This window comes from Peromyscus maniculatus, chromosome 14 (genome assembly GCF_049852395.1).
Source record: "Peromyscus maniculatus bairdii isolate BWxNUB_F1_BW_parent chromosome 14, HU_Pman_BW_mat_3.1, whole genome shotgun sequence".
Classification (NCBI taxonomy): Eukaryota; Metazoa; Chordata; class Mammalia; order Rodentia; family Cricetidae; genus Peromyscus; species Peromyscus maniculatus.
Genome location: NC_134865.1, coordinates 90,862,910 through 90,877,824, shown reverse-complemented (window position 1 = coordinate 90,877,824; position 14,915 = coordinate 90,862,910). Strand labels below are relative to the sequence as shown.

Sequence of the window (14,915 nt, the reverse complement as noted above, 5' to 3'; positions counted from 1 at the left end):
ATATTTTAGAGTTAAAACTAATAAAAAAAAATCTGCTTAATGCAAAAGGCTGGCTTTGAATACAGGTCTCCTGCCCAGTTTTATTTTCCTATGTAATTGTAAAAATCAAATCCCAGAAGGACACCCTGTTGTCATCTGAGACATGGGTGTTAACTGTGACTGCTCTTTAATGCTCCAGATCCAAGAGCATAAACTCTACTGTTCTGAAGTTATAACTGCATAACCTCCATCTTCCTACTGTCCAAAAGTTCTAGTCTCCCCCTTTTTTCTCACTTAAGAATGTCCTAGTGATATCAAGAGATATTGGCTTCAGTGGGCAGCCTCTGGGATTTCAGGTTCCTGTGTCCTGGGATGTAGATGTAACCAATCATCTTTTTAAAATAAGAAACACAGAGCCAATGTAAAAGAGAAAGCCGAGAGGTCAGAGCTCAGAGATAAAATCTTACCTCCTGCAGTGCTCCTAGCTTCCCCGAGAGAGAGCTACTTCCTGTTTGTCTGTGTTTAAATAGTCTTTCTGTTTTGCCTTCTCATTGGTTCTAAACCCAACCACATGACTGCCTCATCACTGCCTGTAAGTACCGCCCTCCAGGTCTTAAAGGCGTATGTCTCCAATACTGGCTGTATCCCTGAACACACAGAAATCTACCTAGCTCTTCTAACCACCATGCTCTTGCTATGGCTCTAATAGCTCTGACCCCAGGGCAACTTTATTTATTAACATAAAATTAAAATCACATTTCAGTACAAATAAAATATCACCATACTGGGACAACGGGTTGGACAGGGACAAGAGGATAGTAGTAGAAACAGAAGTAGTTTATCAAGAAAAAATACATTTCCCGGGGAGGAAGCCGGCCAGAGCTGAGAGAAGAGTTAATGCAAGGGCCATATGCTCGGAAGACCTAGCATGGGCTTTCTTGCTTATTTGCATATCCCAGCTTTTTCACAGATGCTGTCTTACATTTTAGGCTTGGTGATGGTAGAGGCTCCCAGTCTTCATCTCTGCCCACTGGTTTCTCTCACATAAACAACAGTCATGTTGAAGCCTTTTCAGGCTTGCCCTTCACCTTACGAGTAGCCCTGGGTAGTAATACATTAAATGTATCACAATAGTCATTTCTTCAAGAAATAATAAGATGCTTTGAGACAAAAGACCTTTACTCACACCAAGTAACTATTTTCAGCTCTTCACAATAGCTTCTGCTCATACATATGCCTGCAGAGATTACCATGGGAACACAACCTTTCAGACAGAGAACATGCTCCCCTAATTATTCCAACACTTTAAGCAAAAGTATAATATGTTCACATTTTATGAAATTGTGAAAATTAAGAAAATTACAACTCATGGGCTCAATAGTTAAATGCATGCACTATTAATATTTTGATATATCCTATTTAGTCCTTTTTTTCCTACAGACAGATTTTAAACATACTCATAACAAGATGCATCAGCTTTCCCCTGCATTTTCCATGTAGCATTATATCATAATTTCATTAGTTTTGATTATGAATCACTAATGTTTTGAGGAGTTTCCTTTTCTGATAGACTGGAACTGCAAGACTTTGAAAGAAACCTCATTCACCTCAGTAAGCATATCCATTGCAATAGAGAGACCTTCACAGAGAGAGGAGGCAATTTCATCAGAGCCTAGCACCACCCTCCCGGTGCAGGCAAAGAATGGGGACAAGTTTCTTGGTGTCCAGAGTTCCAGTTTCCTTTTCTGAAGTGAATAATACTAGAATTGGGAATAAGAAAATTAAATACCTGTGATATAGTAGTAGCATGAACAGTGATGCTGACAGTCGTATGCCTGCTACTGCGCTGGGCTTCGATGGAAAATGCATAGCTCAAGGTTGGCAAGTGCAACCATATGGAGGAGAGCAAAGCTGAAAGGCTCAAACTACTAGATCACAAAACTATTTCAATTTTATGCCAGTTAGCACAGAGTATCAGTGGTGTAGTGACAGGTGCCCTGGACGACAGAATAATGCACAATACAAAAACATACCTGGAATAATCTCACCTTACTTACAGCAGGGCCACTAGAACACTCATTTAATTAAAGGCTAACAATGACATCATGCACAAAAATCAATTCCAGGTGAATTAAAGGTTTAAACATGAAAGGCACAATAGTAAAAACTGGAGGATAAAACAGAAAAACATCTGTATGTGACAGAGGGTAATATTTCTGAAATAGGACTCAAAAGACACAATTAGAAAAGAGATGAGTCACTAAATTGGACATCATTAAAATAGGAAGTTCCTAGTCATTGGAAGACAGCTTTTAGAGAGTGAGAAGACAACCACATACATGAAAGAAATAGTTATAATAATACACAGCTTCTCACAAAGTCCCCAAAACTAGACTATGTGAATAGCTCCTGATAATTAGAAAGAAAAAGATGGCTCCCAAAGAAAAATGGGCAAAAGATTTGGGCCAATCACAAAACAGAGCATTCATATTTCACTAACCAATTGAAAAGTTGTTCAACTTCATTAGCCATTAGGAAAACATAAATAAAGGTTTCGATGTAATAGTACTCATCCATCAGACAAAAGGAATTCAACCCACTGTTAGTGTAAATAGAATGCTGCCTGGACTCTCCTGCTTTAGGGGCTCTATAGACTGGACGCCCTATGCCTCAGCAGTCCCTTTTGAGGTGTACAAATGATAGATCTTTATAAATTTGTTCACTAAATAAACACATGCAAGAATCTATACATTATAAAAAAAAAAAAAACTAAAGACAACTCAAACCCAGTTAGCAGAAGAATGGATAAATTATACCTGAACAGTAAAATACTGTGTAGATATGGGAAACAAAATGGTTCGTCTCGAAAACATAATATTGAACACCAAGACTCAGACACATAAGAGTATAGACTACAGATTCCATTACATAAATAGAGAGGGAGGGAGGGAGGGAGGGAGGGAGGGAGGGAGGGAGGGAGGGAGGGAGGGAGGGAGGGAGGGAGGGAGGGAGGGGGAGGGGGAGGGGGAGGGAGAGGGAGAGGTACTGGGAATTAGACAGTGGTCTCCTTTGGTGCATAAGCAGTGGCAGTGACCAAAGGCAAGTGATGGCGTCCAGGTGCTGGTAGCGGCCTGCCCGTGTGATCTGATGGATTCAGTTTGAAATGCATCTACCAATGCCCCATGTGCACCTTTCTACGTACTTATGATTGTTTTAAAACAAAGTTTACCTTGAGTCTGCCATAACTTGTTAAAGAACATGCTCAATTGAGAGATGACAGTGAGTTTAAATCTTAGATCCCTTTTGCTCTATGGTTAGACAAACTAAAAATTGTTAGGTTTCTTTCTAGTACTATGCTACAGTTTTTATTTAAAAAAAAACACATTGGGAATAAATTACTTTTTTATATTCTAATTTCTACTGCCATTTCTAGTCTGCTAAATATTCTGATTTTCTATATCCCAGGATAAGATTCCTGGTAAAATAATACTGTAAAAATAAGTTGTCCTGACTATTGCAGAGGTTAATTCTAACACTCTTCTGTTTACTTCCCATGTCTTCTGTCTGGCAGGCGAGCAAAGGTCGGACGACAATTGTGGTTGCACATCGGCTTTCCACTATTCGTGGAGCAGATATGATTGTGACTATGAAGGATGGCATGGTGGCAGAGAAGGGGACCCACGCTGAACTGATGGCCAAGCAGGGGCTGTACTACTCACTCGCCATGGCACAGGTAGGATTTACAGGATGTTACATCTGCATGTTTCTTTGTGACGTAGGGAGCAGGATGGATGGGGACAGGGTTACATTCCCAAAGAAAGTGACTAGAAGGCTACAAAGTCGGGGATAAAACTGAGAAGAAAGCCAGAGGGATGAGATAGCAGTGTGGAGACAAAGACAAAATTGAAAGGGAAAGATCAGCCTTCCGTGCAGAAAGATGTGTGCCAGGAGAATGACTAGGGACAGTGAGAGGCAGATATTAGAAGTTCTTTGACTCCAGGCAGAAGGGCCAGGGCTTTAAAATGCCGAATACACCTGACCGCGTGTGCGGCGTGCAGTGGAAGTCAATAGGTGTCTGCAGAATGAGCACACATACTCACAAACTCTGCTCCATACATTCACATCCTCATAGGTGGGATACAGAGCTCATATTGGGCAGTCGGATAAAGTGGCCAGCTCTCATTCTTCAGGATCCACATTTCTGCATGTGGTGGAATCCATGCTGCTGTATTTTACACAACTCCTTCCTCAAGGCACATACGTAGAAGTGATGGGGATTAAGCCCCAGCCATCCCCTTCATTCTTCTCCTGCGTCTCTTATTCTAGAAGACAGATTTCTCCCTAAAGGCTCTTCTATGGGTAAATAACTTCAATCTTTTCCTGTTTATTTCACTTCCTCAACTGTGTGGCCCTACCTTTGATGTCTGGATTATTATTTTACAAATTAGGAAATCGAGAAAGCTATGAGTCTCTATCCATTCTTCAAGTTTATAACAAAACTACAACTTTGTCCACTACAGTAAGTAAGGTGTTATTTAGCATAATCTAAAAAGTAATGAAAACAAAACATAAGTCAGAAATATAATCTTAAACAGAGCATAGTGGCTCAGGCCTTTTCCCAGCACTCAGGAGGCAGAAGCACAAGGATCCTTGTGAGTTCAAGGCCAACCTGGTTGGGTTTTTTTTTTGCTGTTTTGTTGTTAAAGTGGGGAGGGTGCTGGGACAATGTCTCAGTTAATAACATGCCTGTTGTGCAAGTATGAAGATTTAAATTCAGATCCCAACACCATGTAAAAACCAGATACAGTGGTTCCATTTGAAATTCCAGCTCTGAGATGGGCAGAGACACGCAGATTTCTGGAGCTCATTGGCCAGACAATCTAGCCAAATTCATGAACCCATGTTCAATGAAAGACCCTACCTCAAAAAGTAAGATAGAGGAGAATAGAGGAAGCTACTCAGTTTTAACCTGTGGCCTATACACACATGCATGCACCTACATGTGCACACCCACATGTACTTATGCACACACACGTGTACTTACATATAACACATGTATACACACTAAAAAAAGAAACAAAAAAGAAGTACAGTCTACTTGATGAACTACTTGATTTTTATTTTATTTCATATTCATCCATATTCTGTATTTCCTTTAAAAAGAAAAGTGAAGACAGCCAATGGTGGTGCACACCTTTATTCCCAGCACTCAGGAGGCAGAGGCAGGCGGATCTCTGTGAGTTCCAGGCCAGCCTGGTCTACAGAGTGAGTTCCAGGACAGCCAGGGCTACACAAAGAAACCCTGTCTCAAAAAACCAAAAATCAATAAGTAAAAGTGAGACATTGCTTGGCACTGAATTTGCATCATTTTTCATCCCTTAGAGCAGTGGTTCTCAACCTTCCTAATGCTGCAACCCTTTAATACAGTTAAATGTTGTGGTGACGCCCAATCATATAATTATTTCATTGCTGCTTCAAACTGTAATTTTGCTACTGTTATGAATCTAATGTAAATATCTGATATGTAGGCTATCTGATATGTGACCCCCAAAAGGATCACAACCCACAGGTTGAGAACCGCTGTCTTAGGGGCATCAGCTTATAAAGTTACTAAGTTCAATATTTCCAAACCAATATAACTAGTAAGAAAAGGACATAATTGAGGGTCAAATGCATCACTTTTTGCGATCTTTAAGAACCATTACACTTAGGCTTTCTTTGGAGTAACACATCTTTAGTTTTTGCTATAATTAAACTGAAAGTACATTGCTAGGCCTTGAGTTAAAGGGCTTCACAATGTGGGGAAATTACAGTTATGTAAAATATGTTAACACTTCCTTGAAGTAGATCAGTATTCTCAGGTAACCAAAATTGTGTCAATTCAGACGGAATACATTGTGATCTTAATGCTCAATGAACCCACACAAATAAGTGATTTTTTTTTCAAATTCTGGGTGTATCTATTTGCCACTGCTGCTCATAGTGTCAAAATTAGTCATTCTGAGAGTTCATAACCATCACGATGACAAAGCCAACACTGCTAAGAACATCCAAGAACGGGGGATGGATCACTTCGGGGAGGTGGCATCGCCTTGCGAGTATGAGGATCAGATTCCAGATCCACTCCAGTGTGACAGACCCCTGTAATTTCAGATCCCCTCCAGTGTTGGGGGAACTGCAATTCCAGAACCTCGGGGCAGCTGTAATTCCCGATTTCCACCAGTGTGGCAGACCTCTGTAATTCCAGATTACTACCAGTAGGTGGGGCTGTAAGTCCAGATTCCCACCGGTGTGGGCTGGGGTGGGGGAGGGGAGCTATAATTTCAGAAGAGACAGAATCCCAGTACACAACTGCCCAACTAGTCTAACCCTGTCAGCACTCTCTGGGGTCAACTGAGAGACTCTGCCTCAATGAATAAGGTAAATAATGATCAAGGAAGACTCTCATTGTTGACCTTGGGCCTCCACATTCACAAGCACAAATATACACCACACATTCACACCACACACACACACACACACACACACACACACACACACACACAGAGACAGAGACAGAGAGAGAGACAGAGAGAGAGACAGAGAGAGAGAGAGTCGGAGAGCACATATACACCACACACACACACACACACACAGAGAGAGAGAGAGAGAGAGAGAGAGAGAGAGAGAGAGAGAGAGAGAGAGACAGAGACAGAGACAGAGAGACAGAGAGAGAGACAGAGAGAGAGACAGAGAGAGAGAGAGTCGGAGAGCACATATACACCACACACACACACACACACACACACACACCACAGAGAGAAACAGAGACAGAGACAGACAGACGGAGTCAGAGAGTACATATACATGGGAAAGGGAAAGAAAACCTGAGAAGTAGCTCAGCTCAGCTCAGTAGCTGAGGAATGAGCTGCCGCCACTGCCAGCCGACTCTGTGAGGCTACACTTTTAGGGCCTGGGATAAATTTATTAAATTCTCTATGCTTCTATTTTCTAATCCCTAACATGAGGGAAATACAGTAATTAATTAATACTGAGTTATTTGAGTATTTGGAGTTATTTGTGCATTTGTGGATATGAAATAAGGTCCAGAGGAGCTGCAGAGATGGCCTAGTGCGTAAGAGCATCAGCTGTTCATAAGGACCCAGGTTCTGTTCCAAGCACTCACATGATGCATCATAACTATCCATAATTCCATTTCCACGGGATCTGATGCCCTCTCCTGACCTCCATGGCACCAGGCACATGCATTCAGGCAAAAAAATAAATAAATAAAAAAAAAACCAAACAAACAAAGAAACAAATCCAGTACAGATGCATTTTTGTTCTTTGTTGGTTTTTGTTTTGTCTTTTGAGACAGAGTTTCTCCGTGTAGCCTTAGCTTTCCTAGAACTCACTCTATAGACTAGGCTAGCCTCTAACTCACAGAGTACTGGGATTGAAGGCATGTGCCACCACTGCCTGGCTCAGATGCATTTTTTAGGATGTCTTTTATTGGTAGTTTGACAATTTTGCACATGTATAAAATGTTTCTCCATCGCTCTCCAGCCCAACTTCGGAACATACTCCTCAGCATCCCCGCCCACCTCCATGTACTGTTCTTTCTTTTTCTTTTCTTTCTTTCTGTTTTTGCAACCCACTGAGTCCAGCCAGTGCTGCCTGCAGGATCGACTGAACTTGCTGGCTTGATGTTGTTCAGATAACCATGGCTGGTGGGAGTTAGTGAATGCAATGGCCACATCACGTCCAGAGGACAGCATTTCAAGCTCTCTTCCCCATCCTCTGCCTTTTCTTCTACATGCTCCTTGAGCCTTGAGGTGTCCAGTTTAGAGCTAAGCACCCAACAGTCCCTTGTTCTCAGCTATTTTAGCCAGCTATCAGTCTCATATTAACTGATGTCCACTGTGGAAGGTGGCTTCTTTGGCCAAGACTGAGAGCAGCACTAACCTATGAATACAAGCATAAATATTTAAAAGACAATTTGGCATGTTCATTTAACAACACATGTTCCCTCCTAAGACTTATGACCATCCAATCTGTGGACTTCTGAGCATGTTTACGGTATTAGACAACAATTCCCTCCTGTGTCCAGGCCTCAGATTCAATAAGAAAGCAGTTGGTTCCTCAATAACCTTCATGCCTTGCCTGGTAGGTCAGTACTGCAGTACTCAGGGTCCAGTGCTGGGTAAGACTGTTGCTGCCTTTACCCCACCTCCCTGTCCCACCACCACCACCCAGCTTCCTGTATAAAGCCTTCCAGTACTAGGGAAGCTGGCCAGCAGGAAAGAACTTCTCAGGCCGGTCTCAGCTTGGTTTCTCTGTGTCTTACAATCAAAATATGTTTTATCTTCAACAATATGGTCTTACCCTCTAGTTCTGGCGAGTAACCAAGAGCAATGTCAACAGGTTGTATTGCTTTGGAGGCCTCTGAGGACTCCTTGAGTTGTAAGGGGGTGTTTGAGGCCTGGCACTAAGATTTTCATTTACCCATGCAGGGTACTTATGTTCAAACTCCTTTTTTAAAAAAAAAAAATTATATTTTTTAGTTACCTTACAAAGTAATAGGTTTCCATAAGAAGTTTTCATACCTCCTTAGTTTTGATTGGCCCTTAATCTTTCTTTCTCCCGTCTCTACTTAAAACCTTTAACACCCACCCCCATCCTCATCATTCTTTTGTCTAGCAAGCTCCTTAAAAAAATAAGTTGTCTTCAACCAATAATAGAATTCCTCCTTAGAAAACTTTACTATGAAAGCAGGTCAAATTCTATTTTAAAATTTCCACAGATTAAATAATTTCTGAAGAAAAACATAGCCAAATAAAAGATTTCTTCCGCAGTAGAAAAATAACAGAAAAGGTGATGATAGCATAAAAAAGTGTGTGATTACAGATGTTAAGGCAAGACAGTCTGGTTAAAGTTCACTGTGGCTTTGTGTGATTCGTTAACTGTTCTTCAGATTGCTGAGGAATCTGAGCATCCCTGGAATGTGGTCCTGCGCACTGTTCCTTGCCCACCTGACCCTGCCTCCATCTCCCTATCTTTCTCCCATCCTGTCTGAGCTCTCATTCTCCCTTGCCAGCTCCCTGTACTAGAGGGGACGACGGTGAACATTGCTCTGTGTTTCACTGGAGTTGCCCTCATTTTTCTAAATTGCAAGAAAAAGAAAAACCAGGTCCAGTGCAATCTAGCTTAGAATTTAACCCTAATCTATATTTTAACACTTTATTAGTTTGATTTTTCTGTATTTTTTTTTCTCAAGGAGCCGCAATGCACACATATTCATTTTGCTTTGAAATCCCAGTCTGGGTTGGGCTGTGGCTGCTGGCCAGGAAAGTATTATTGTCTCCTACGATCTCAGGTCCTGGCCGCACACACAAGCTTTCAAGTGACACAGCAGAATACCTTTGTATTTTTTTCCTGTGTGTGTGTGTGTGTGTGTGTGTGTGTGTGTGTGTGTGTGTGTACCTGTGTGGATATGTTTGCTTGTTTGTTTTTTAAGAAAGAGTCTCTAGGGGGCTGGAGAGATGGCTCAGTAGTTAAGAGCACTCACTGCTCTTCCAGAAATTCTTAGCAACCACGTGGTGGCTCACAACTACCTGTAATGAGATCTGGCTTGCTCTTCTGGCCTGCAGGGACACATTCAGGCAGAACACTGTATAATAAACAAACAAACAAACAAACAAATGGAAGGAGGGAGGGAAGGAGGGAGGGAGGGAGGGAGGGAGGGAGGGAGGGAGGGAGGGAGGGAGGGAGGGAGGGAAGGAGGGAAGGAGGAAGGGAGGGAGGGAGGGAGGGAAGGAGGGAGGGAGGGAGGGAGGGAGGGAGGGAGGGAAGGAGGGAGGGAGGGAGGGAGGGAGGGAGGGAGGGAGGAACTGGCCTAGAACTCACCAAGCAGGCTGGACATCTGGCCAGCCAGGCCCCAGGATCCACTCATCTCTATCTGTCCCCCCATCCTCACCCTCCAGTTGCTCCCGAACCCCAGCTCCCCCCTGCAGCACCCTTTCCTCTCCTCCCAGCACTAGGATACTAAGTACATTCCATCATGCCCGGTTTTATTTTTTTAACTTTGAGTTCTAGAGACCAAAGTCGGGTCCTTATGTTTGCTGAGCACGTCACCAGCTGAGCTATCTCCCTAGCCCTGCCTTTGTATTTTTAAGGCATCGTTATGACAGCCTATACATTCTTCATTTAAGGATATTAAAAAAGCTGATGAACAAATGGAGTCAAAGACGTGTTCCTCTGAAGGAAATACCAGCTCTGTTTCTCTGTGTGATGTGAGTAGCATCAAGTCCCCCTGCGCTGACCAGCCTGAGGAAGCCATCCACCATCAAAAGGTAATGGGGTCACCTGTCAACATGCTTGCATACATGTTCTCCAGTGCCCAAATAATCCTTATAAAATGTATAATTGACTTAAAATAAACTAGTACTGTACCATTAAGTCCACAAAACATTTGCTCTCTTTTCCCTGTGGCACAAAGGAGGTCATCTAATGAATCACATTTATGTCAAAGGTCTTTGCTGGGGAGGGGGAAAATCTTATGAAAATATGCCGTTCCTTCCTAGAAGGCAAACCATGGATTAAGACAGCATCTTGAAGTGTGGGATACACCACCAGGACCACCCCAGATTAAATTGGGTCAAAATGTTCTGAACTGAGTCCAGAGGTCATCCAGTGGGACTTCCAGGTCCTTGTGTCTCAGAACAAAGAACTGGACCAGCAACAAGTGAATAGTCATAGAAATCTAAACCTACTATTAAGAAGGAAAAGGCACACCTAAGAATGGAAGTGAGCTTGAGAATTGCAACCAGCCCAGTATCATGACCTTTGATTGGTCATTTACATACTACCCACTTTCTCTGCATGTAGTCCTGGTGGAGAGGGGTTTCTAACTAATCTCAATGTCTCTCTCACCGGCCACTCCCGCTGCAACAGCCTGGAGGCAGATAAGCCCCACATACAGTTCCGACCTCTGACGCAGCTCCCTGGATAGAGATACTTGTCCCCAGGCGTACTTTTCCCTGCTCCCAAGACAAAGGTCACCCTGCTTTATCCCTCCCTGCCCCCAACACCACTCAGTACTCTCTTCAGTCACTACCCTACCCTGTGTCATTTCTCTGTCACAGTTTAACTCCTTCCTCTTAACCCAGCTTGGGCTCCAGACCCACAGCTGAATGTTCTCAGTACGGTCCCTGGTTAGGTTTCTATTGCCATGATAAGCACCATGCTCAAAAGGAACTTGGGGAGAGAAGGTTTATTTCAGTTTACAGTTGTAGTCCATCATGAAGGGAGGTCAGGGCAGGAACTCAAGGCAGGAACTGAAGCAGAGGCCATGGAGGCTGCTTACTGACTTGCTCTCCATGGCTTGCTCAGGTTGTTTTCTTATACAACCCCTGCCCAGGGGTGGCCTTGTCCACAGTGAGCTGGGACCACCCACATGAAAACGCACCCACAGATTTGCCTACAGGCCAATCTATTGGAGGCATTTTCTCAACTGAGATTCTCTCAAATGGCTCTGGCTTGTGTCAAGTTGGAAAAAAAACAAACAAACAAAAAACGAACCAGCCAGCACACCTTGTCATAAGCATCTCCCTCCACCCGGTTCCCTGAGCCCCAGAGCTCTCCCTCTCCCCAGCCCTCTCCACTGGCCCTGTGTGCTGTTTTGTATTTGTTACCTCTAACCAGAAGTCCCTCATCTGGCCAGTTCCTGTGTGGTGGCTTCAGTGTCCTTAGCCTCCAGCTGCCAATCCCCCAACAGCTGTCCTGGGCCCACTGTTACCTCCCAAACTAGAAAGCCATTCTTCTTCCTAGTGCTAACAGACAATTCAGATTAAAGCTCCCTTGGCTCTTCCTGCTGTCTCCCAGCCCACCTTCTCCCTCTCATCTGTCAGCTATCTGCCTGATGGTGTACCCCAGCCCTCCTGATGCCCTGTGTGACACGGCCAATCAGCTGTTTCACACTTTAGATACAATGCATTCCCTTTTACTATGTGATCTTCTTGATATTCACACTTATTCTTTCCCCTTCTTTTCTATCACTTTTATTTTTCTAAAGGTTCATTTGTATAAACACATAAAAATAATTTTCCGTCCAACAAGACAGCTCAGCAGGTAAAGGGGCTTGCTTTTACCAGACATGTGCACACACACATACACACACATATATGCACACATGCACACACATATAGGCATGTGGGCAAAATAAATTAATAAAATTAATTTTTAAATTTTTAAAGAAAATAATTTTCAATTTTGAATGCTATTCTTTTTGTTTTGTTTATTGTTGCTGCTGTTTGTTTATTTGTGGCTTTTTTTTAGTTTTATGTTAGTTTATTTTGTTTTGTTTTTTATTATATAGTCCACAAGCTCACAGAAGATCTTTGGATAGAAATCTATTAATCTGAATGGGGGGGGATCAGAATTTTCCCCACTAGCCCTTGGAAAAGGTTTAACATTACTTTGTGAATATAAGAAATAAACTACTGTCAGATTGTCAAAAACTGTGGATGTCATCAATGGATGCCATGGGAATTTTCATTTATTTCAAGTACCCAGCAGAGTAAAATTTACAGCATCTAGCATTTAATAAAAAATCAGTAGTGAAATAAAACAAAACAAAAACCAGCTGACAGGATGGCTTAGTGAGTAAAGTCTTCTGATACCCTGAGTTCAGTCCCCAGTACCACATGGTAGAAGAATAGAATGGACTCCTGAAAGTTGACCTCTGACCTCCACATATACCTGTGGCATGCATGTGCACATGTACACACATACACACACACACACACACACACACACACACACACTCTTTATTAATGTAAAAACATTGAGTTTATGTGAGACTATCCAATAGAAAGTCTTCATGATTTTAAGATTTCCTAGATATATTATCAAAAACATACTGATAAGAAAAATAATAATAAATTAGATATTATTAGAGTGAAGAACATTTCCATTTATAAAACAGATTCAAGTAACAGGATAAGCCATAAACTGAAAGTATTTATAAGCCACTTATCTGCTGTAGGACTTGAGCTCAGGCTAAATTAAAAACTCCCAAAGCATTAAAATAAAAAACAGCAGCACCCCGATCGCAAAGCGAGAAGCACAAGGTGAGTGGCATAGGTGGGTTCAGGGCAAGGGGCTGGACCAGCATCCGGGGAGAGCAGCTTGCAAAGGGGAGGAACCTTCCAGGGAAGCAGTTGTGTTAACTACGGTAACTGTTAACAGTCTCATCAATACCTAGCTACTTCCAAACTCCTAAAATACACACGTGTGTGCAGTTGGCTATGTGCAAATTAAAACTCGATAAAATTCAAAAATAGATGAGATGAAATTTTTAATTCTTTAGGAGATTTTTAACTTTATCAGACTGGTTTGTGTCTCTACAGAAAATGCCTATCTCATATTTTTACATCAGATTATCTTAAGACATTCTATAATCCATAATATACTAGGTATGACATTTCTCATGATTTTACAGAGATTTTTTTCATTTTGATTTTGTCTTATTTCATTTTATTTTTTCTGTCTTGTTAACATTGTTTAACCAATACTCCTTTTTTTTTAAACCTGCATTTTTTTTAATCCTAGAGGCAAAACAAAAAGTAAAATAAAATAAAATTCCACCTTTTAAAACTGTCACTCACAACTGCAAATGGGGGCACTGAGCTGAAAGCTGGCACCCCAAAATTTTTAAAAATGACAATAGTAAAATATTCCTGAATGCATGACAACTAAATATTAATTCAATATCAAACATGTAATGAGTATAACAGCTTTCCTGGCTACCTCACATGTACTGAACGTGATGCCGTCGCTTCAGTCTTAGCTCTGAGCACACAGCCTGTGCACTTTACAGTATGTGTGCCCTCACACCATGCCACCCAACTGAACTGGAACACTTTCAAGGCTAAAATCCTAGTAAAACATTGACCTCTTGCACTTTCTCTGATGACTTTTTATCCTCAATTAAAGCATGAGACTGAATCCAGTCTAACAAGATTAAGAAAAACTGATTCTGTTATTTCTTGCGATTCTTAGCTACCTGACATGTGACCTAGTAAGTGCTTTCTTTTTAACTTTTTAATTTTATTTTTTATGTGTATGGTTGTTATTCCTGCATGTATGCTTATGCACCACATGTGTGCAGTGCCTGTGGAGGCCAGAAGAGGGCATCAGATCCCCTGGGACTGGAGTTAGAGGTGGTTATGAGCTTCCACATGGGTTCTCAACCACTGAGCCGTCTCTCCATCCCCAATTTGTACTTTCTTAGTGATAGCAACTGAGTGGAATTCCAAAGCTGACATTGTACAGATCATCACTTGGATGTAAGTATTTTTGAGGCGCATCATTAGTACTAACAGTGGTAAATTTTTCTAAGAAAATACAATTGTACACTGCCATCTGTTGTATTTGCTAGGTTTCAGAGTGCTTCTGTTTGTCCTGCCTCACTTCCCTGGGTTCCATAATGTCCTCAGACTGATGTTGTTCTTAACCAACTTGTTTTATTTATAGACAAGTCTTCCTGAAGTTTCTCTATTAAAAATATTTAAATTAAACAAGTCTGAATGGCCTTTTGTGGTTCTGGGAACACTGGCTTCTGTCCTAAATGGATCTATTCACCCAACATTTTCTATCATCTTTGCAAAATTAGTCACTGTAAGTAAAACTCACTTGTTTATGCTTTTTACAATTTAAGCATAGTGAGAGAACACAGAGCTGTAGCATATTGATCCACAAAGGGGAATCCAGAACTTTCTGTGGGTCGTCCCTCGGACAGGGTCTGTAGTAGGAAAGGCAGCTCCCGTGCCTGGGAAATGAACCATTGCTGTCTCATAATGTTCAGCTGGGTCCTGCTGGCTGGGTGAGCTGTAGAGAAATTGCTTTGTTTTCTAATTCTGACTCCAGTGTTGTATCAGCATTCCTAAGCACTGGCG

The 14,915-nt window shown here is 41.9% G+C and overlaps 1 protein-coding gene across 15 annotated transcripts in view; it reads left to right on the top strand.

The window, feature by feature from the left end:
• The window catches only part of Abcb5 (ATP binding cassette subfamily B member 5), a 93,934-nt gene that overhangs the window by 38,560 nt on the left and 40,459 nt on the right, over window positions 1-14,915 (top strand). For 12 of the 15 annotated variants that reach the window (XR_013044566.1, XM_006988289.3, XM_076551585.1 and 9 more), the window contains 3 exons: window positions 3,551-3,712; window positions 10,170-10,310; window positions 14,494-14,637. Coding sequence is in view for 13 of the 15 variants with exons in the window: in XM_006988289.3 (XP_006988351.1) it covers window positions 3,551-3,712; window positions 10,170-10,310; window positions 14,494-14,637 (447 nt within the window). In the remaining 2 variants the exon portion in view is untranslated. Of the gene's footprint in view, window positions 1-3,550; window positions 3,713-10,169; window positions 10,311-14,128; window positions 14,307-14,493; window positions 14,638-14,915 lie in introns of those variants that run through there. The other 3 variants (XR_013044567.1, XM_076551590.1, XM_076551580.1) reach the window with 3 other exon arrangements.